This window comes from Camponotus floridanus, unplaced genomic scaffold (genome assembly GCF_003227725.1).
Source record: "Camponotus floridanus strain SB8 unplaced genomic scaffold, Cflo_v7.5 scaffold121, whole genome shotgun sequence".
Taxonomy (NCBI): domain Eukaryota; kingdom Metazoa; phylum Arthropoda; class Insecta; order Hymenoptera; family Formicidae; genus Camponotus; species Camponotus floridanus.
This window is the reverse complement of record NW_020229239.1, coordinates 381,152-405,120: the sequence shown is the minus strand read 5'-3', so window position 1 is coordinate 405,120 and position 23,969 is coordinate 381,152. Positions and strand designations below refer to the sequence as shown.

At 31.3% G+C, this 23,969-nt stretch overlaps 1 protein-coding gene across 21 annotated transcripts; it reads left to right on the top strand.

Moving 5' to 3' along the window:
- The first annotated feature begins 888 nt into the window (after positions 1-888).
- Positions 889-18,653, top strand: LOC105254499 (inositol hexakisphosphate and diphosphoinositol-pentakisphosphate kinase 2). 21 transcript variants are annotated; one of them, XM_011263225.3, is made up of 31 exons: positions 889-1,065; positions 1,318-1,446; positions 1,574-1,674; positions 1,740-1,835; positions 4,367-4,567; positions 4,656-4,796; positions 4,923-5,013; positions 5,185-5,351; positions 5,515-5,807; positions 6,176-6,370; positions 6,456-6,542; positions 6,618-6,806; positions 6,928-7,025; positions 7,273-7,410; positions 7,926-7,955; positions 8,623-8,857; positions 8,938-9,373; positions 9,473-9,606; positions 9,693-9,807; positions 9,880-10,119; positions 10,200-10,316; positions 10,464-10,621; positions 10,740-10,888; positions 11,862-11,909; positions 14,145-14,450; positions 15,695-15,916; positions 16,195-16,435; positions 16,770-16,864; positions 16,934-17,045; positions 17,511-17,759; positions 17,853-18,653. In XM_011263225.3, the coding sequence occupies exons 3-31, from the start codon at positions 1,642-1,644 to the stop codon at positions 18,289-18,291; spliced, it is 5,055 nt and encodes a 1,684-aa protein (XP_011261527.1). In that variant the 5' UTR covers positions 889-1,065; positions 1,318-1,446; positions 1,574-1,641; the 3' UTR covers positions 18,292-18,653. The 21 variants fall into 21 exon arrangements, with proteins under 21 accessions (XP_011261527.1, XP_011261518.1, XP_025271282.1 ...); XM_011263216.3 differs by having other exon boundaries at positions 890-1,065; positions 5,197-5,351; positions 6,928-7,013; positions 17,379-17,759; positions 17,853-18,652; XM_025415497.1 differs by having other exon boundaries at positions 890-1,065; positions 6,928-7,013; positions 7,273-7,395; positions 17,379-17,759; positions 17,853-18,652.
- Positions 18,654-23,969: the final 5,316 nt, after the last annotated feature.

The window sequence follows — 23,969 nt, the reverse complement described above, 5'->3', positions numbered from 1 at the left end:
AGTGCGATGCTTTGTATGCGATGCTTTGTATGCAATGCTTGTATTTTATGGAAGACTTAATTCTAAGAAGACTTAATTATAAGCATCATCAGTTTTATAAATTATTTATGAACTTGGTATCATACATACATCACATTTGAATAATATTTGCGTCCGAATCATTAGTGTCATTATTTGTTAGAGAAATTCTATTTCAGGTGTAATTAAACATTTTTATTTTTTTTTTTCGATTTACATATATATACAAATTATTTCTTGAAGAGTCCATAACTTTACAAAATTAAGCTAAGTTCTCATTTTTTATACAATTATTAAATATTAATGTATAGGTATAAGTGTGTGTGTATATATATATATCTGCCTTTTTTGCTTGTATTTTTATTATAGCATACTTGAGATTATAGTTTTATTAATACAAATTGACATAACATGACGAATGATGGAAGTTATAAAATATATTGTATATTGCATATATAAATAAACTAATTGCAATTCTACTATTTCCTATTTGGATTTTTCGATTTACCACTACTGTATTTTCAAGATTCATCTTGTCAAAGGCTAATATTACATTTGTTGTAGGATAAATTTTTTAAACATTAATTGGCTGCGGGACAATAATTTTTTGATTCTTCAGAAACTTTCTATTCTGCAGCCAATTAATATGTTTAAAAAATTTATCGTACGATAATTGTAATATTAGCCGAAAATTTCTAAAAATTTTATCATTCGAAACGATCTCGGCAAAGAGACCTTTCGTCCTGATTGGTCAATCAAATAATGATGTATAACGTAGGAGCAATCAAGTATGGAGGATTGTACGCATGCGTTACGTATGTATGTATAGAATACAAGAACGATGGCGCATGCGTAGAAAAATTTTACGATCGAGGAACACCGCTTCGAGATTCGATTTTGACACATGTCATGTAAAGTGAGATCGACGTCACATGGAGACGCAAATTCAAACATTCTTGCAAGCGTGATATCGAATCACGTATTTGGTGTCATATTACGAGTCTCGCACAAGCACGAGTATCGCGAATTGCATTTCCATCTTAATCTGTAAGTAACACCCTGTTCATTTGCATCTCGGCGTAAATGCGCCTCGGCAAATTGCGACGTTGTTTTGTACGAACCTCCTTACGCTTCTAATTCCGATGTAATATTGTTCGATTTAATCTACCGGGTAAATATACTCATCGTATGTGTCATTATTTGCAATTAATCGTGTTACTACAAACGCGAAAGAAAAAGGGTTATCTATTTTGTAGTGTGTACAAACATTACACAGCATATGTTTATCCTATTTTTCAGATAATTTATAAACATCGATGCGTATATAGGCTTCGTTATGGTTTGCTAGACGAGGCCCGAGTGATAAGCCATTATTAAACGGACGCGTCCTGAAGACGTTGAAGAAATTCACGTGGAATAAAAGAACTTGTAAGAGAAATAGAACAAAAATTTATTAACATCGTCATTTTTCAAGTAGTTGGGTTTAATTATTAATTGTTTGATGTAAATCTATCTTTTAATTAATGTGAATAATATAAGAAAGTTATTTTTTTAGTGCGTGGAATATTAAAACTAACTGCACACGAAACGGGTGCTCCTTTTATCAATGAAATCTGATCTGACATGTCTTACACTGAACTGGAACATGGTTATCAGGTAAATGTGCTAACACAGGATAAAATTTTGCGCTTATTAGGTATCTAACAAGACTTTGTTCACAGGGCCTCAGGAATGCAAGCAGACCAATGTTCTACATAGGAGATATAAATACAGTACAACCATCTGTTATTCCCTCAATCTATCGCTCATCAAAAAGAGTAAGTATAAAATTATTTTACTATTCTTAAAATCTAGTCACAGGAAAAATTTATACGCATGTGTGTAAAATTGCATAAGATGCATATTAAAATCTATTTTTTATTCTGAAAAGCACATTATATATTTATAGAATTTTATAGATATAAAACAAATATTTTTTTCTTTTTTTGTTATATATAACATAAATAATTATTCCTTTTTTTATTTTAATTTTTTAATTATATACAAAATCGATTTGTATCCCATGACGTGACAGCAAAAAAGTAATATGATACAGCTCATATGTTTGTAATAATTAATGGTTATTGAGAATGGTTATTAAGAAATAGATTAAAAAATGATAAAACATTTATTTATTTTTTTTATTTAATATAGAAGCAACAAATATTTACATGCATATTAAATAAAAATTTATCTTTATAGAGGTTAGAAATATATATATGTATGTATGTATAAGAAATATGTATTTGCATGTGTATGCGTTTATAATATGTAGATACTTCTCACACATTTAAAAACATAACTGATCTATTCATATCTTTATTTTCGATATACTATTTTTAGCAAAAATAAAAATATACGAATAGTTATGTAAACAGTCGTGTGCTAAAGAAATGTTTTGGTTCTATGGACTCTTTTTAGACATTTAAAATATATATTTATGTTAATAAATCTGTATCCAGTAGAGTGTGAATGTAATTGATAGAAGACTAAGTTTTGTAATGTTTGGACAGATAGGAATTTATTTCATTATAAGACAAATTATTCGAGCACGAATGGTATGCACACACACACACATGATATAAAAAACTAATCTTAAACTTTTTATTAATGCATGCAGTGCAGATATTTAGCCATTTTGCTCATTGCATAAAAATAGAACAGAAATGTGTTTATTTATATGTTGACCAAGTGCTAATTGTAACATTACTAACATTAACTGAATTATATAAAATTAAAACTCTCTCTCTCTAGTCTTGATAACATTGTGACAAGTTTCTAGAAGTTACATTTGTTATTTAGGAAAGATTTATAACTTATTACTTTAATAATCTATGAAAACATAACTTTTGTAGACAAACACAGTGCAATCTTTATTTTATTAGAAATGTAGCATATTATATGCACTATTTATTATATGAACATGCTATTAAATATTTGTCTTAAATAGCAATGATAATGTTTAAGTATCATTCAAGAATAGAGTAGATAATTTTTATTTGCTTCTTTTATCGTGATAAGTTACTATAATCACATTTTATAATATTGCGATATCAGTTATCGACATGAAATCACTATCTATTATTGAAAAAAGATAGATATAGAAGATTATCAAACATTTTTGAAAACGATAACAATGATATCTATTTTCAAGGTATATTTATAATTAATATATATATGTACATTGTGTGATAAAATTTCTGACAAAAAAGTTATTAGTCTTTAACATTAACCATATTTAGTTTATCATTATGTATTGTAAGAATCATCTCTATGTTTCGCATAATATGCATATTTTGTGTATCTCAAAATCATAGAAATAATAATTATTTACATAATTGAATAGAAACAAGATATTTTTACATGTGTATATGATGAGAAAAGATTTATATATTTTCAATGTTAAAATTTAAATATTTATTGTCTATAATAATCATCTATAATTATATACAGTTAGTTTAATATAATAATTTGTCTGATATTTAATTATACACATTATAAAAATTTTATAAGAGATATTTCTTCTATTCATTCATTACAATAATTTCAAATAATAATTTGACGATAGATTTTATTATTCAATTTTTTTAGCTTTTTCTAATTTTTTTATATATATATAACATTCTCAAATTTTTTCACAGTGATTAACAAATGCTTTTTTAACTCGCTTGTAGTTGCATGATTTAATATTGCATTTCTTATTAATTTGAAATGTAATGAAATATAACAAATATAATATAGAAATAACAGGAAATAGGTCTAAATCGTGTAGATGAACAAGATTTTCATACTGAATCACGAATTTAAAAACTACGTGATTTTTATCACATCCAAATTTGTTTCACGCTTTATTGCTTGATACATATTACCTTTCTATGTAGGCAATATCATATGCGATCAACGTATAACTTACTTATTGAAAGATCAAACTAAAGAATATAATGAGTAATCTTACAAGAGTTCGCGATGAAAATTGCCCTGCTGATGACAAGCCTAGATTTCTGTCCTGTCTAAAGGCATATTGGGTGAGCATCATTTAGCTTGAAGATTCTATAATCTTCATCCCTGCTTGTTATATATCGGAGTTTAGCAGCTTCATTTTTAGAAAATATGTTATAAAAACCAAGCTTTGTGTATTCTACTTTGGCTATCACTGATTTTCAATATGGTAGTAAATTTTATTTCAACTTCTCTATGTAATTATGTTATAATTTTCTTATTTATTAATATTGATTGTCTCACCAGGATTTGCATATACAGTGTATTCTTATGAATAAATGTTATTTAGTTAATTTGTTTTACTTTCTAGCCGGAACTACCAGAAGGGTGCACCCAAGATGATGCTTATATGGGTAGTAGCGATGTGGAAGGAGAGGGAAAACAAGTTTTGGTTGGGATATGCGCAATGGCGAAAAAATCGCAGAGTAAACCGATGAAAGAGATTTTAACAAGGCTCGAAGAATTCGAGTATATCAAAATTATTGTTTTTCCAGAAGAAGTGATATTGAAGGTAATATACATTTTTATATTGTAGAGAAGAAATAGTATGTTGCGCAAAATATACATCTAATATCTTATGTACTTGCTTTTATTTATAGGAACCTGTAGAAGATTGGCCTATAGTCGATTGCTTGATAAGTTTCCATAGTAAAGGTTTTCCCCTTGATAAAGCTATAAATTATGCAAGTTTACGTAAACCGTTTATTATTAATAATCTTCCAATGCAATATGACATTCAGGTATACAAGTTATGAAATATACTAACAAGTCTAATGTTGTATATTGTATATATATATATATATATATATATATATATATATATACATACATACATACACATATATTAATAAGAAAAATTGTCATAGGATCGAAGAAGAGTTTATGCTATACTGGAAAGTGAGGATATTGAAATTCCACGATACGCTGTTCTCGATCGAGATTCGCCTGATCCGAAACGTAAGTTGTAAAATTTCGTTTGAGTATAAATATTAAGCATTGTAAATATTTTATTATCAACAATTTAAAATTTTGAAAGTTAATAATTATAGTGCAATATAGTTCAAATATAAGTTTAGACAAATTCTTGTTGGATATATATATTTCAATCTTTACATATGCAGAATGTAGAATGTATTTCAGAGCACGAATTGGTAGAATCGGAAGATCACGTAGAAGTGAATGGCGTTACTTTCAATAAACCATTTGTGGAAAAGCCAGTATCCGCCGAAGATCATAATATCTATATTTATTATCCTACTTCCGCTGGCGGGGGCAGTCAGAGATTATTTAGAAAGGTATTGTATCTATTTTCTCATGTTAAATATATAAATATAAATGAGATTTTTTTTAATGCAAATTTGGAAGCGTGCATGTTTTGTTGTTTTCTTAAATGGAAAAAATCAAAGATTTACAAAAAATATGCAAACATACTTATAATAATATATGTTCATTACACAGATAGGCAGTCGTAGTAGCGTATATTCGCCAGAATCGCGCGTTCGTAAGAGTGGATCTTATATCTATGAAGATTTTATGCCTACTGATGGTACTGATGTTAAAGTTTATACCGTGGGACCTGATTACGCTCATGCCGAGGCAAGAAAAAGTCCGGCTCTCGATGGCAAGGTTGAAAGAGACTCGGAGGGCAAAGAGATTCGTTATCCAGTAATATTAAGCAACGCCGAAAAACTTATTAGTAGAAAAGTATGTATGGCCTTCAAGCAAACGGTTTGCGGTTTCGATTTATTAAGGTATGTATATGTAATCAACATCAATTATGTAAAAAAATTAAGCGATTTTCTTTTTCCATTTTTCTCATGATGATAAATATTATATGCGCGTTAAAGGATGCATTCTACTTATGTAAAATTTCTTTTGAATATGTCTGTGTGACATTATTAAGATGTATATTACGTAAAGACGCTGACAATTGTCGATGTTATCAATGTTATTTTAGAATACGTATCGCATTACATATTCAATAGCTTTAACTTCTGTTGCAACATTGGCTTCAGTCGAGAAACTAGTATTGACATTGGCGCGAATATATTGCGTTTTCTCATATGAATAACTGAAAGTCAAATGATATAATTGACAAAAATTGTGGTTTTATTTGCAGAGCGAACGGTCAATCGTTTGTGTGTGATGTAAATGGATTTAGTTTTGTAAAGAACTCGAATAAGTATTATGACGACTGTGCTAAGATTTTGGGAAATATGATACTAAGGGAATTGGCCCCTACATTACACATTCCATGGAGCGTTCCCTTCCAATTGGATGACCCTCCTATTGTTCCGACCACATTCGGCAAAATGTTAGTAAAATGCGATTCAATACTATAATTAATAATGTTATCAATATATTAAATATATTACTAATTATTAAATATTTATTTATAGGATGGAATTGCGTTGTGTGGTAGCAGTTATCAGACATGGTGACAGAACTCCAAAACAAAAAATGAAAGTAGAAGTACGTCATCCAAAGTGAGTACAAACGTTTGTCCTGTTTGTTATTTTATTAAGAAATCAGTTATTATATTAAATGTAATATCCTTATAGATTTTTCGAGATATTTGCAAAATACGATGGCTATAAGCATGGTCATGTTAAATTGAAACGACCTAAACAGTTACAAGAGATTCTTGATACAGCTCGTAGTTTATTGGCAGAAATACAGCATCGTGCAGCGGGACCCGAGCTAGAAGAGAAGCAAGGGAAATTGGAACAACTCAAAAGTGTCTTGGAAATGTATGTATTAATAAGTAAACTGTAGTGCAAAGATTATAATTCATTATTAATATTGTATATAATTGAGCAAATTTCGTATATGATAAATTTGTAATAAAATTATTAATTGCACATTACATAGGTATGGACATTTCTCTGGTATAAATCGTAAAGTACAGCTAAAGTACCAACCGCGAGGACGACCGCGAGGAAGTTCTTCCGACGACGGTAGCGATCTTAGTATGCCACATTGATTTTCTCATATTTTACATAATGATATATGCATTCATATATATATATATATATATATATATATATATATATATATATATATATTTTTAGATATATGATTAGATATATTTAAATATATTAATTATAGATAAATATATAAGTTCAATATTTAATATTTAGATATATTCAGAGATTTTATATATACGTGTTTGTATATGAATGTGTGTGTGTGTATATATTTTTTTTCTTTCTTCAGATCGATTAGGGGAACCATCTCTCGTTTTAATATTGAAGTGGGGCGGGGAATTGACACCTGCCGGACGTATTCAAGCGGAAGAATTGGGACGCATATTTCGCTGCATGTACCCAGGTGGTCAAGGTAGACACCTTAGTGGTTCGTATCTTATGTTCATATGTTTGCCATGCTCGCTTTTAAGTTTCTACACAGTATCGGAGATTATTTTTCTATAATAACTTTCCTCTGTTAGCTGAACTTGCTATAGGTCTTTATCCATAATGTATATATGGATTATGTAATCTAAAAACCTCTAAACTTTTAGTACGTAATATTTCTCTCAGTTGTACTATTTATATTAATATCTTGAGAATGCTATGTTCAAATTACAAAAATATTGGACAGCTTAAAGATTGGCGTATTGTTTTTGAGATTTTGATATCAGAGATTTTGAAGTATTTTTATATAAACAAATTCACTATATCGTGAGAGATTCACGAAAGCTATTTATACAAGTAATTTGTTGAATTTAAAATAATTGTCAGTGTAGCGATCGTTGTGGTACTAACAACCATATTGGCAATCATATCTTATCTAGTAGTTAGTAAAATGTAGTAATTACATTTTCTCTCTCGAGTCACATATAGGATAATTTATCTCAAATATTATTTCAGAGGAAGAATCAGAGATGTTACCAAGCCACGGTAACCTTTATTTACGATCCACGCTTATTCTATAGTTTTCTATAGATTATATTGCTGTTTTTAGAAATAGTGATGTTATGATAGAATCCGACCGTGTTAACAGTAAGAGTACACTTGCACAGTTTTGTATCTCTTTATTTGAACTCTACTTAGCTGCCTCTCGACTCAGCGAGACGAATTGTTGGCAGCTTAGGAGTTGCATGATTTTAGCATTATACATTACACTTCATTTTTTGCTACATGCTTTTTCTACATATATGTTAATGAATGTTTCTTTGTTTTCAATGGCACTACAACACTATAATACACTAAATGTTATTTTATTTTTCACACAAAACATATTATATGCATGCACTGTATACAATATGTTTCTCTCAAAATGTAATGTTTTATTGAAAATTATGATACCAGGAGGTTTTAAGGTAACTCTAAAACATTTAAAGACATGAATTCTCGTGATATTTATGGAATATTAATTAATATCACAATTAATACGTCTATTTTATGATGATCTCGATATCAGAACTTCGATAGGTCATCTTGACAATCACTTTTGACAGTAAACTTTGAATTGTTTAATTGCAGTTGCGTTTTATAATTATCACTGTTATACATGGAGGAATTTCTTCATTACATTGATATTATTTTCTTTGTATAAAAAACATAGGTGAATACGCAGGTGCGCAAGGATTGGGTTTATTACGACTGCATTCCACATTTCGTCACGATTTGAAAATCTATGCTAGCGATGAGGGACGCGTTCAAATGACTGCAGCAGCTTTTGCGAAAGGATTACTTGCATTGGAAGGAGAGCTAACGCCTATTCTCGTACAAATGGTGAAAAGCGCAAATACCAATGGTCTGCTGGACAATGATTGTGATAGCAGTAAATATCAGAATATGTGAGTAGACATTTTTATTTTTGCACCTGTAATTAAATTTTAACTTTCACCCTACATATTCATGATATTTATCATTACAGGGTGAAAACGCGTTTGCATGAACTGCTTCAACAGGATCGGGAATTTACCCGCGAAGATCGTGAACAGATCAATCCAGGAAATGCGTTAAGTATCAATGCCGCCTTAGATTTCGTCAAGAATCCAGTTCGATGTTGCCAACACGTTCACACTCTCATTCAAAAGCTTCTGGACATTGTACGAATTAAAAAGGAAGATCCGAAGACAAAGGACACGATACTTTATCACGGTGAAACGTGGGAACTGATGGGACGTCGCTGGGGAAAGATCGAAAAAGATTTCTGTACGAAAAACAAACTCTTCGATATCTCCAAAATTCCCGACATCTATGATTGTATAAAATACGACTTGCAGCACAACAATCATACGTTGCAGTTTGAACATGCAGAAGAATTGTACACGTACGCTAAATCTTTAGCGGATATTGTAATTCCTCAGGTAGAATTTTTTTTCGCTGCTAATAATAATAAAAATTCAATTTTATTTTTCCACAAAGTTAGTAAAATTGGTTATATTATTTGTTATATTAATATGTAGGAGTATGGTTTAACGGTACAAGAAAAATTAACTATCGGCCAAGGTATATGTACGCCTTTGTTGAAGAAGATACGAGCAGACTTACAACGAAATATCGAGGAATCTGAAGAGTCCGTTAATAGGCTCAACCCTAGGTATAATCGAGTTCTTTTATAGAGAATTTTTCTTAGCTTATATATATGATTTCTTCAATAAATAATAATTAATACAATTTCCATAGATATTCTCATGGTGTTTCGAGCCCTGGACGCCATGTACGTACGAGGCTATATTTCACGAGCGAAAGTCATGTACATTCTTTGCTTACCGTGTTACGTTATGGTGGTTTACTCGATGTAAGTAACATGCTACAACTGAAAAAATTTTATATTAACCTTTTTTCTAATTTTTGGCGTATTGATTTATAGGTGGTGAAAGACGAACAATGGAGACGCGCGATGGAATATGTCAGCATGGTTTCCGAGTTGAATTATATGTCGCAAGTTGTTGTTATGTTGTACGAGGATCCAACCAAAGATCCAAGCAGCGAAGAACGTTTTCACGTGGAACTGCATTTTAGTCCTGGCGTTAACTGTTGCGTACAGAAGAATCTACCACCTGGCCCTGGATTTAGACCACATTCGCGCAATGAGAGCAGTCATAACATGGTAAGTGTCGAAAATTCTGAATTATTTGATTAATGTAAAAATAATACAAATTAATGTATTTTATATTTGAATTTTTTAAGGGAGAAAGTGGTGGTTCTGGCCAGGATACTAGTTCACAATGCAGTACTCGAATAGAGGAGGAAGATGCGGAATTGGGTATTATAGAGGATGATCTTATGAGTCCCACAGTACAAACTGTAAGCATAGCAATTTGCATCACATTAGATTTTTAACAAATTATGAATTGTACTCACACGTGCGTATATATGTGTATGTGCGTGTATGAAAGAGCGAGAGCGAGAAAGTCATTTCAAATATTTTTGCGACATGAAAATTATTTTCAGGATGCATCTCCACCACTAATGGAAACAGATGCTATGGACTCTATGTTGGATAGTCCGACGACTAGCCGTGCAATTGACATGATGGACTTAGATCCGAATATGATGGATGAACCATTCGATAGTGGATTCTTACAGAGCTCGGCTCCAATTCCCATCAGGTCTGTTTGTATTCAGCGTTTTTCTATTTTTCAATGCAAACATTTTCCACCAAACAAAACATTTTTTTGGATAATAATATCTAATAAATTATTTTATTACGCATTATTATACGTGCAGCGCTAGAACCGTAGCCGGACATGAAGCCGCTAGACTTGGCAGCCAATTAGCGGCGAGTCAACGACAACGGCGAAGTAGGGAAGCGGGAACCATCATGGAACCACGAGCGCGAAGCTATGATCATCAGCGGCAAGAGAAACCCGAGAAAGGTAAGTACGCTTTATTGAATGCAAGTTATTGCATTAGTGAGCAGATTCACGATAAATTTGAAGGTGTGAAGGATACTAATAATGAATTGAGCGTTATGTTAACTTGTCGAGATGCAATGTTAAATTGTTCTGTGTGTATGTGTATACGCGCACGCGTGCGCATACGCATGCGCATGAATTTATGGAATATGTTATACAGTATCCTTAACACATTAATAGTTTGTGCATGATTATAATTATTAATTGTTATACTCGAATTTTCTCCCTTATATATATTTTCTCCCTTGGATAGCACCAGTTATATCTGTAGTATGCTACATATGAATGCCTTTCTCCCAAATTATGTAACGATTTTATATCAAGTCGTATGAGCTTCATATTACAAAGTTATATTTTATCACGAAATAAATTTTATGCTAGTAACAATTAATAGCAAAATATATTAAAATTTATATCATATTTGATATTTGATATTGTAAATTGATGAGTCGATAGTTTGATACGGATTATTGTACAACTTCTAGTTGAAATTGTGTGTGAGATATCAATTTTCCAGAATATTTATGAAATATTTTAAAGAAATATTTCAAAAGAATACCGGTTTATTCTCATCTAAAGTTCGAACTATTAGATTCATAGTTCTGATATTTTCTTGCTAAATACTAAACAAATAAAAATATAGATTATAATAATAAATCAACTTATATTATTTTGTACATAATATTGCGTAGAGAGATGAATAGGATTTATACATAATGCCCATAATGGTAGAATATGAGGGATAATTCTGTCTTCTTTTCAAATAATGTGCGGTTCCGCAATGAGCATAAACATAATGACGTTGAATATAAATAAGTTTTAACATTCAAGTCACTAGATTATTACACGCGTAGGGCTAATTACTGGCAATTGAAATGATGGTGAAACGTCGCCACAATACTTTTTTTCTGTGTTTTGCTGTCTCTTTTTGTAGCTGCGGACAAGCTGCAGTATCAGAGCTTGGACGCGGTCAACAAAGAAGGTATGTTTATCGGCCACCAATTTTTATATAGAATGATTCTTCAAGATAATGCACACGTGAACTTTTTTGAAATGATGTTTTAATAATTCTTCTTATTTAATGAAGTAGATCATTCTACTCATTCTTTTCTTTTTAAATGCAATGTCTTTTTTTTATATCTGGAACTCTTATGCACACTGTTGCAATGAAATAATCCCTCATTGTGATCGATAATAGACTAGTGTGCACTAGTTGATCTCATATCTTGGCACAATTCTGATGTAAAGCAAATCATTTTACGGATTTTTAGTTTCGTTGCAATTAGAATGTGCATAGTAGTTGGACAATATATCGGACCATGCGCTTCACACACATTGTCGGCACTTCGAAGTGCTGATTAAAGTAATTCTTTCGCGCCTTACATATATAGCTGATAGTCTGTGACGTATTTCATTCCTTCCTCGATAAATCAATTTTCTGTATATTTTGCCTATAAATTAATTTCTCACGATATGTTACAATTTGCATTGATCGATATTTCATTATTTTTACTTTAATCAATTTTGTAAAAGTGTGTCGCACGTACTTTGTGTAGACGAGAAAAAAATGGTATTTTTTTAATGGCTAAATCTTTAGAATATAAACCGGAGATGCACTGTCTGGTAATAATCTATCCGGTGGGGTGATCTACCCGGAAAAGTTTCTAATGTATCTTGTTTCATATAGTATAGCCGAGAGAGATGTGTATTTTGCCAAAAGCCAAAGTAAGAGACGATAAGTTCCCAGTTGAAATAACTCTTTGCTCAGCGATAGTTGTGCGCGTGGAAGCCAACTAATCAAAATATCGGCGATTGTCCGGATCACACGTACACACATGTAACGTGTGATCCATTCAGTCTGCCATCCCGAATCCTCGATCCCGAGATCGTAGCGTCTTTATCATCATCATTATCATCAGCACCATCATCATTGATTCTCTACAAGTCTCGGAGAGATTCATAGGCATTAGATACACGCGTACAATTGTATGCTTGTATTCAGAAATCGCATTCGAAATACTATTCAACTTCATCAATAGTCGAATTTTTCTTAATGAAGAGTAATATCGCATTAAATCTTAGTTATTCTCTCTCAACATCTCCTCTTACATTCGTACATTTCTGCATACATTTCACTTCATACAAGTTCATCGTGTGCTTTCATTTTTCATCGCTTCTATTTTCATCGAATTTCTTCTGAATCTTCTAATGTCGAGATATTTCTTGCTTCCGAATAGATTGCTCATAAAGCGTATAATATTTTTATTTTAGTTTTTTTTTTTAATTTTTTTTTCATACATAATTCATGAAGAGACAATAAAGAACTCAGACTGACACACACACGTTGACATATACCGTATCTTTCTATTGTATCATCACGATCATATACTAATGTCGTTCAAGCTTCGGCATTCTAATAAATGTCAGAATATATGAGGCAATCTTTTAAGTGTAAAAAGTCGTGTCATTTGGTTGGCTTACTGGTTGCATGGCTATCGTGTGCCACGGTTGTTGTATTGTGTGCGTACTCGTGAATCCGACATACTATAGCTATAATACGCTACTATACGCGAAAAGGGTGTCGAAGGTATACACTTTCCTTAATTTACTTTATTTCTCTTCCTCGGTGACGAATCTTTACACGAAACATCACAACAATATTTAATACTAATAATAATTGTATTTTCTCGATTATTAAACATTTTTCATTTATAATGACAAGATTATTTTAATACATTTTTACAATATTTACAATAGAGTACAAGTCTTTTCAGATTAACAAGATTAATATTGCGCATATATTACAGAGATTATTATTCTTAATACATGTATTACACATTCATAGCATATAATTTCTAAATTGTTTGCAGAAAATCTCCGTAGAAAGCAAAAAATACACAAAAAAAACGTAAACAAAGTTTATGAAACTGCATTCTTGTAATATTGATAAAGCATTGATTTCTTATCGCATAGCAAGAATACAGAGTCGCTGATCCAAAGATTCGTCCCGTTCTTCCGTTTCTTCGGTAAATTAATTTTTTAATCGGCTCTTTCTCTCTTTTGTTTTTTTTTTCTCCCTTCCCTTTCACGATGTCATTCACCGAATGCTGCACCCCTCTGATAACGCTATCACCTGGATCTATGTCTGCGTATTTTGCATCTCCTCTTCCCCTCTACGTATTGCACCGCATTGCACCGCACCGCAATTCATTATCAGCTACGGAGCCGAATCCTCCGGTGGAACCTCGACGCGACGAACTGCCGAGGAAACCGGTGACCCTGTCGCAGTCGCACAGCTCGCCGGAGCTGCCGGTCTCGCCGAACGAAAGTTTCGCTTCCTCGTGCTCGCTTCGCAATGTACGTGACGATAAACAACCACCCGCCGTCCCTTGCTCGTTGCTCAATCCAATCCCCAGCAACGTGCTGGAGCGGACTGTCAACAACAGGTATCGGTGCTTCGGCAGAAAATACGAACGATCATACTCCGAAGTGACTTTGCTCTCGAGACCCGTCGAAATCTATGGTGAGTTCAAAAAAACGATAAACACGAGATGACGAATAGACCATTATACAGATTAATGTATGAAAAAATTGTCTAATCTTGTAGTTTCATTCTAAATGTCAATACATGAGAATTTCGATGAGAATGAAAGAATAATTAAATATTGCGTGTGTGTGCGTGCGCGCGCGCGCGCGCGCGCGCGTGTGTGTGTGTGTGTGTGTTTTGAACTTTTAAAAATTGATAATATTTGAAATGAAATAAAATATTTATTTATTTATTTATTTTACTTTTTTATATAATTTTTTATTCACATTAACATAAATTTTACATGATTAGATTATTTTTTCGTATGTCTTTCGTATGTCTGTGTATTTTTTGTGGATTTAATATCAGATACTGCAACGCGAAGAAACTTGATTTGCGAAATTAATGTGAAATTGATTACGTCAATTATCACATTTTTTTTGTCACAATGGTGCAATTTGAATCAAAATTATATTGTCTCTTTTTATAAAGTATTACACAAGTAATGCGAGGCGAGCTAAACGAAATTATAAAAAGGGGAATGGAATAATTAAGGAACTGTTTGCTCTTATATAAACGGAACAACAAATTCTACATATATTTGCAAAGTTTAATTCGGTATAATGCATACATGATTTGTTCAATTAACTTGATTTTTTTCGTACAGTTTTTCTTCGCCAATTTTTATTCATCCAATAATTTATTTTTATCCAACGTGGATTATTCCAATTTTAATTAAAGTTTATTGAGCTTTAACTCTAATCCTTTGTTTTTTTTCTAAATCTGTTTGCAGAAAAAGACAGAGAGAAAAAGACAAAAAGAAATTATTGCTTAGTAATTCACATTAGTATTAGTATGGGAACGGTCCGGTATTCACTAGCCGATTCGCTTTGCTCGTTACTGCTCTATCTTCCTCTTTATCAATATTCTCTCTTTTTCTTCTCAATACGCGAACACGAATGCAAAAGCACGGGCACGAGCACGAGCACGAGCACGAGCACGAGTCTGCCGTGACAAAATCTAGAGCTTTATTATGTAGCTCCGATCTTTATGCGGCTTTAATAAAGATGCACTCTTTACTTATATAACAATTTCATGGCGTTCACCACTATCACCACTATCAATACCAGTGATCCACGAGATTAATCGTCATCATTGCCCGAAAGTGTCTATCAACGTCTGAGTCCTTCGTCCGTCCAAGATATCCGCGTCCAAGCCTTATTCCTCTTCTCCTCCCCTAGACGCGCGACCTCGGATCATTCAACCTGATCCTACCTGCACAGCAAGGCGCCACCGTCACAGTATCTCCGGACAGATGAGTTATTTCAAGCTGTTGGGCTACAATGTCAGCAAGAAACTCACTGGATCGGCCAACAGTCTCTTCAGCACCGCTGTGATAAGTGGCTCGTCGAGCGCGCCGAATCTTAAGGACATGGTGCCACCGCATGCGTCTGCAGTCGCTGGTGAGCAAATACTCGACTTTGTTACATTTAATTAATATTTAAGAATTTTAATATTTATTATTTAATATATATCATTGATTTCAGGATGGATAGTTAAACTTTTGTAGACAGTTCTTGCTAAAATCACTTCAAATACATTGAATTTTACCCGAAACAGTCCGCACTTTCCAATATACACAACAATTCAATTCGCGAATAAACAATAATAAAATTCTCTGTAGAGATATAGTGGAATAAAATAATGGAACATAGAAATAATTTTTATTTTTTACTAATAGCGATAGAAGGCTTCGGTGGAGTACCACCCATCAGACCCCTGGAAACTTTGCACAACGCGTTGTCGCTACGTCAATTGGACTCTTTCTTGGATATGATGACGACCGCGCCATTGTATCGGACTCCAGCCTCATCACCGCCAAAGTCATCGCCGGCAGGATCGACACACGAGTCACTCAATCCACCCCTCGGCCATACTGGGATCATCCGCGAGTATCACTCTTCCGATACAGAAGCTGTCAGGTATCATAAAAAATCATATAAACATGTCCGAGTATATGTCTGAGTATATAGTGTCTTCTTTTCACACGTGAATCGAATTTCACTTCCCATTGTGTTTCAAATAAAATCGCTCCTCTAAAATCATTTAAGAAATTAATATCGCATTCCATATTTTATATACGTACGAAAGTAAGTATTTTATTTTTTCATTTATATAAATATTATTTAAGTCTAGAATTCATAGATATTATATTTTATTATTCGATTGCTAAAGGAATGATATGCGCAAATTATGATGGACTTGATTTTCGCAAACACACATATGTAAATATATTACTACATTATTACCTCTCAGGTACATCACACCGACTCCGATACAGCAGTATAAGCCCCTCGGGGAAGCGGAAGTATGTGACATCAGAAATATGCCGTCGCCTACTAGTCCAAATAGTGCGTATAAACTGTGTGTGTGATAATAATATCATTTTTTTGCTTTAATAATCTTTATGCATTATTTAGGCATAGGATGGAGTAGCGAACCGCAATCTTTTCTATCTTCCGAGCCATCGTCACCGGCGCCAACGTCGACAGGCGAATGCAGTATGTCTATAAGCTTGATCAGTAATGAGAGGTGAGTCATAAAATATATTTATGTAATCTATCTCTTCCTAATTTTGTATCTCCATTTTTTTTATATCCAATTAATTTGATTGTAATTAACTGTTTTGATTGTGTATACTTACATTTTGCAAATATACTAACTTTATATATTAAATATATATATATATATATATATATATATATATATATATATATAAATTGACTTTATTATATATTTATCTATAATTGTACTCTCGTTAGTTTACTTTATGTTTTAGTTTCTCCATAATATCTTATTATTAATAATAGTTGAATACTAATAGTACTAAACAATATCCAGTACGAAACGTCTCTCCATTCGCAGTGCTCAACTCTTTATCCCGCCGAAATTCTCCCCGACTTCTTGCCTGGACGTCGATTTTAACGAATTTTGTATGCGTCTCGATCAAGAGAATCGAGAAAGTCGCGGCAGTGTCTCATATACGGATTATTATAGTAACGAGGATGGTCAGATACGCAAGATCACGCAGATGCCGCAAGTGATGCAGTCAGGCAGCGCGCAATCGAAGCTCGTGTGTAGCGATGAGCTTGTCTGTGAAAGTATCGACGATGACGAAGATCACACGTTGACCTTGAAGCAGAGCGAAGAGCAAAAGAAACAAGATGTTAAATCAATATTCGAGCAAAGAGATAATGTTAACCCTGTGAAGCAGCAGCTAAGCGGCAGCTATAAGAAAATCGGACGGTAGGAAAACTCTGGAATATCCGATTATACAATAATGCAGTTAATACTAAAGTGAATACACTTATCGATAATGTTATAATCGCTTATTTCTAGCTTTCTGGTGGAAAGTATGGATATATCGTATGGCGATGTCAGAATTAAAGAGACCGATAATGCTTCTGACAGAACAAAACTATCCATTCAAAAACCTGATTCTTCAAACACAGCAAGATCTCCCGTGAGGAAGGATTCCAAGAAAAGCAGCGGATCGCATAATACTTGTCAGAAGCGAAAAAATTTCTCGCGCTCTCAAAGTGTCACAGCTCCAAAATCCGTCGTGCCGAAGCCTGAGCCGAGTTTTAGTTATTCGAGGCAGAGCTCGTTCTCGACCATGTCGGATGCGGATCTGGAAAACTGGAAATTGAATATAGATCCGTCACGGTCTTCGGAAAAGAGCCAACAAGAAGAACCTATACTCACTGTAGCTAGTAGTCTCACAGATAGCTCTAATATCACTATGGGTTTTGACGTTAAACAGGAAGAAAAAAAATAAACATCTGGTAACAAATTAATGTAATAAATTTTTCTTTTCATGTTCATAATATTCGATCTATTCTTACAATGTAACATCGCAACATCAGAGTCTTAGAAAAGATAATTTATCTGTCCCATAGATTGCGCTAGAGAAATATTCAAGTATTAAAAGTAGCACAGGAAAAGACAATTATTTTGATGTTTTTTAACATTCTTTGTTAAAGCTGATAAATAGAACAACTATTCATTTAGAGTAAACTACGATAGTGAATTTATCTCCACTCCTTTTATTCCGTTTTTTTTACTTACGACATTATGAAATAAGATTTATTAAATTAAATGAGCATTATATATCATTCCTGTCTTAACTCAGAAAATAGTTATATTAATTTTTGAAACTGTTTTGTAATTTAAGAAATTTTTTTTTATATTTACGGATAATATAATTATAATGGTTGGTCTTTTCGCAAAAAGTGAAAAATAATAAACAAAAGTATATTCGATTTAAAATTTTATGGATTTTATAAAAAGAATCAATGAATTATTCGATTAATAGTAACAAAATTAATTTTTTATTCTCATATCTTTATCAATAACGCGTTTTAATTTTTAATTGTGATTTAGTCGTTTTAGCATAACGCATATATTTCAACAAATAAATTCTTTATAAGTATATATATATTTACTTCAAAAGAGAATTAAAAATCACATTTTTAATCAACAAATAACATAGATTGACAATGCAACTTTGATTGCTTATGATTTTAATAAAAATGTTAGGCAGATATTTTCTGCAGCAATATTTTTGACTAGGATCATCGCTGTTGACTGTGAACCATCGTAATATGCATAGAATTATCTCTTATTCTGAAGAGATTATTGCAGATGTACAAATGCTCTATTGATGTAGATAAATATAGCAATTATATGATAAATGTGCTTTATAAGAAATATATATCATTAAAGAGTATTTCAGGATATTAGAATATCTACAAAGGAAAGATTGCAGAGAAAAAATATATGATTACTAATATTAGTAAAGATAGAAAAAGACGTGTAAAAATGTACTTACTGGATATAATGTTTTTATTTAAAAAATTAAAGGATCTCTGTTACAATAATAGCGATTAATAATACTAATGTAAATTGATAGACGCTTGAAGTTACCGGAGGTGCGAGACTAAAACGTATATATTAGTTGATAAAATGATTACTTAATAACAAATATTATGTTCCTGATATTTTTTCCTTATAGCAACTATCAGAATGGTGGGAGAATTTTCCGAGCCAAAGAATACCTCGGTTAAGCAATATAGCATTATATTTAAAGCTACATGAAAAGACGCGCATATAATTGATATGATTCCAAATCATAAATCAGCAAAGAGTATATATAGATATTATCTGTAGATATATATAATTAATTGTACCTGTAAAATAGAAATACGAAATATACATAGATGCATACTCACATACAACACATACATATCTATATTACAAATGTTTTAATAAAATAACTTAGAATGAAATATTTTTTAATAAGTATTTTTCCTAAGATATATTTAATTAATAATTGATATTGTTAATTTTGCATTTTATGCGATATTTTAACTTTTATATTGTTTAATAATTTATTTTCTATTTTTTGGAGATATAAATACAAACAGAAAAGAATTTAATCATACTATTTGAGAAACGTAAGAAAATTAAAATTAATTATAAATAATAAATATAATTGTGTATTTTATAATTATGTAACTATATAATATTTAATATTATATAAATAATATAATATTCAATACTATAATATTCATATTAATATATTATTAATATAATATTTAATATATAATATTGAACTATATAAATATATAATATTTAATTTTATTAATATTTTTTATATCAAGAGATGTTAACAAGACTTATTTTAGAGATCCGTATTTTTTTATGATGAACTTTGTCGTTTTTCGCGCAGAAATAATGTCGCAACTCGGCAATGATATCGTCGGCGATTTTATGGGGATTATTTTTGATACTTCCTGTCTATAATTGGCTTCACGTCAAATCAAAACGCAGAGTCAATTTGCGATTTCGGCGGACACGTGCTCGCCTCTCGTGTCTTTTCGAGGGATAGCTAGCATATTGTTCGCGAATGGGAGAGCGATCGGTCCGGTCTCTCGGAGCAAATTCTAGGGGTGTGTTTCACCCCTGAATCAATTAAATAGATATTAGTCGTGTCACTTGACGCGGTAAGTGAGAGAGAGACAGATAGAGATCGTCGCTTACAACGAGTGCGTATAAACATCGCGCGTCAAATCGGATCCTGTGTTTACCCCTGAAGAAATTTCAACGAGGGGGGTGCATAAAATTATTAGTTATACCCGGCACATCCCCCTTTCGTCTAGCGATATTTCCGTTCCCTTAGAACGCTCTAATTACGTCGCGTACAGCTTCTTTCCATTCTTTTTTTCTCCAAAATCCCTCTGTATTTTCGCTGACGAATAGCTTTGTGATTAATCAGTTTCAATTCTTACTTGAATTACAAATCGCTTATATATCTATATGTCTTGCAATGAATTTTTTTTGTAATTCTAATAGATAGACGTTTCGTTAAATAACTTTTACGTAATAACTTTTGTAATAACTTTTTTATATAAAACCTTTCGTACAATAAGAATTCGAAGCGCGAAAAAATTGCATAATATCGCTTGAAATATTTGACAAACGGGATATCTAAATCTATATAGGATTGTAAGCTCGCATGGAGAGCGACGGATGTTTAATACAGCCCCGCTGTAATATGCTATATACATAACTGCAAGCTGACGCTTCGGATCGATGTTCCAGGCGTCGGCGCCGGTAAGCTTCAGGGCTTTTCGCCATCATTTTCTGGAGCTACCAATTCAATATCTATAAAATCACACGCAAAAATAATGTATTTTATTTCTATAGCTTGCAAAGTAAATTGGAAAAAAATGATAGGCAATGAAATCTCTTGGAGAAGAAATTTATTTTTGAAATTTTTGATCTATTTGTGTGAGATCTATTTGAGATAAGGATTTTGCCTTTAAAGAAAAACTAGGAGATATATTAAAATAATGATTTGATGATAGGTCATTGTTTTTATCAACGCTTTTCAATATTCAATATTATTTATCATATACATATATTATTGATATATTATTTTTATTATTACAATTTTATTAGATGTATTACATACTGTTAATCATTTATATATTATGTATTGATCTTCGAAGTTTATTTCACGAAAAAAGTAAATTATTTATTTTCAGATATTCAAAGCTTTTTAGATATTCAAAAACTATCTCAAATACTTGTTTTAAAAATTCTAGAGTAAAATCTATTTCTCGTACGAAAATTCTACAAAGGTTCGTGTCATTTTATGTTATACTGTATATTACGAGAAAATAGCGCGATTACCGAATTTGCGAAAATATAAATGGAACAATATAGAGCGAGCTACGTAAACGCAGCCTCCTCCAATTTTCGCACGTGTTCGTCCGATCCGATTTTGATGCGTCGCTAACAATGCACCGACCCCGTTGCATCGTCGCCCGCAACGGGGTCACGCCTTTGAGCGAAATTATGGGATTTCGTCACGGATCTTTCCAGACTTTGCCGATGCTTATTACACGGATTCGACGTAGATATCCCTCGAACAGTTGCGGCGAGAGGGTGATCGAACGCGAAGAATCGACATTAGACATTAGAGATATTAGGGCATATATATTTAGTATTAAAAGTGCAGTGTTAAAAAAAATTAATAATAATTGAACTGATCACGATGTGTAAGTTGTAAATTTATTGTAAGTATGAGAGAGAAGTCACATATAGTCGATAATAAATTTTACAAATTATAAATTTGAATCATTTAAATTCTCGATGTATCAATTTGGATTCAATTCTGTTAAAATAAAGAACGAGCTTTCTTCTTCTATTTTTTTTACTTACGGATTTTTTTAAATATGAATTCGCGATTCGCGAAATAAAAGATTTTATATTAAAAGCTAGAAATTCAGATTTTCCAGAATATCTATTAGATTACAAGATATCTGATGATTTTTTTATATTAGAGTTTTGAGGATGAGGATTGCGACTTAATATTTTTGCTTCAAAAATATACATCAATGTACGATCAATATAAAATTAATCAAAATATTAAAATTAATAAATTAAAATTCTATCAAAATAAAACATTGTAGTTTTCCAAGTTTTTACAGTTTCTTTCGATACTTTTGAATATCAGTTTTTCTTAATAAAATAAGAAATGGAAAATATACAAAACTTACATATACAATTATTATATTTAAATATTTGTATCTTTATAATTCGTATTAGCAACAATAATGTTAAATCGGTAATCATCTAAATAACAATGTTAATTAAGAATTTATAGTATAAAGTACATTGAATTTAATTGTTTTTTAATAACAAAATTAGTTTGTTTTTTACTTAAATCTTCCACAATCAATAATTGCTATTTAATTGAATAAAACTCCTAGTTCTTGTAGTCAACGCAATTAGTAATCTTGAATCAATCCTGAAATAAATGCTGTTTGTTTCATTTATAAACTTATATTTTGTTGCGATGAAAAATAAATTATTCTTCGTTAAAACAGTTTGATAATTGTATTTTTTTGTTATTTTACGTGAAACGATTCTGAAACAAAACGCTCACAGTATGTTTGTTCGTAGTCTAAAATCATTGATATCTTAATATATATAAAAAATACAAAAGAATTTTAAATATTGACATCAATATATTCAGATGTTATTCTTTTTCAATTATCAAGAAATCAAATATAAAGAGAGACTCTTAAATATAATATTATATATCATAACAAGATCAAATCATGATAAAAACATAAACATTATTTGTTTTTATGAGGGATTGACTCAAAGTCGGTCGCTAGAATGGGGATTGATTGTTAGCATGTAACGGGATTCGTAATATTATTTAGTTAGTCGCTAATCCTTGGCCGAAAAGGATCAACATACAACAATGTGAATACTACGATAAATGTACTTTGATTTTAAAACGCGTAGATCGATATTTAATGAGCTCGTATTAATTCTGATACAGATTCGTATTATTTCTGATTATGAAATTTTTGTTGACAAAACAACTCTTTAATATATGCAATTAAATTGCTTTTACAATAAAGAGAATAAAATTATTGGGTTTTATTAAACAATTAAAATAAGCAAACCGGATAAATAAAAGTACCACGCGTGGTACAGCTAGTAACATAATATTACTATTAAAATTATAATACTGTTAATAAAATTCTATTAAATTTAATATCACAATTTAATTAAATTTAATATGTAATATTTACATTATAAACGTTTTGGTCCTCATCTTTTTTAATAGGTTCAACAATCTGAATGAAGAATTGATATTAAACATGAATATTATAAAAACTTGACCGAAACGCAATCATCATAGTACTTCGAGTAAGAATGTCAGTTATTATCGACTTTTTAAGTTTTAAAAATTCAAAATCACAAAAATAATGTCTACAAATCAATGTCAAATAGTAGTCAGATTTTTTATAATCGATAAATATTATATCAATCAATATCACTGCAAGTTTAAACTGTTTTTACATTTTAATATGAATTTTTGAAAGCAATCTTTTTTTAAATTGTAAATTAAATTAGTTAAACAATAAATAA

Bases quoted from the DNA above. Each gene is read 5' to 3' on its own strand.
- LOC105254499 (XM_011263211.3), top strand. From the start codon at position 1,642: ATGTCTTACACTGAACTGGAACATGGTTATCAG. The intron at 6,543-6,617 runs GTGAGTACAAAC...ATATCCTTATAG, and splicing joins GTAGAAGTACGTCATCCAAA to ATTTTTCGAGATATTTGCAA. The intron at 9,808-9,879 runs GTAAGTAACATG...ATTGATTTATAG, and splicing joins GTTATGGTGGTTTACTCGAT to GTGGTGAAAGACGAACAATG.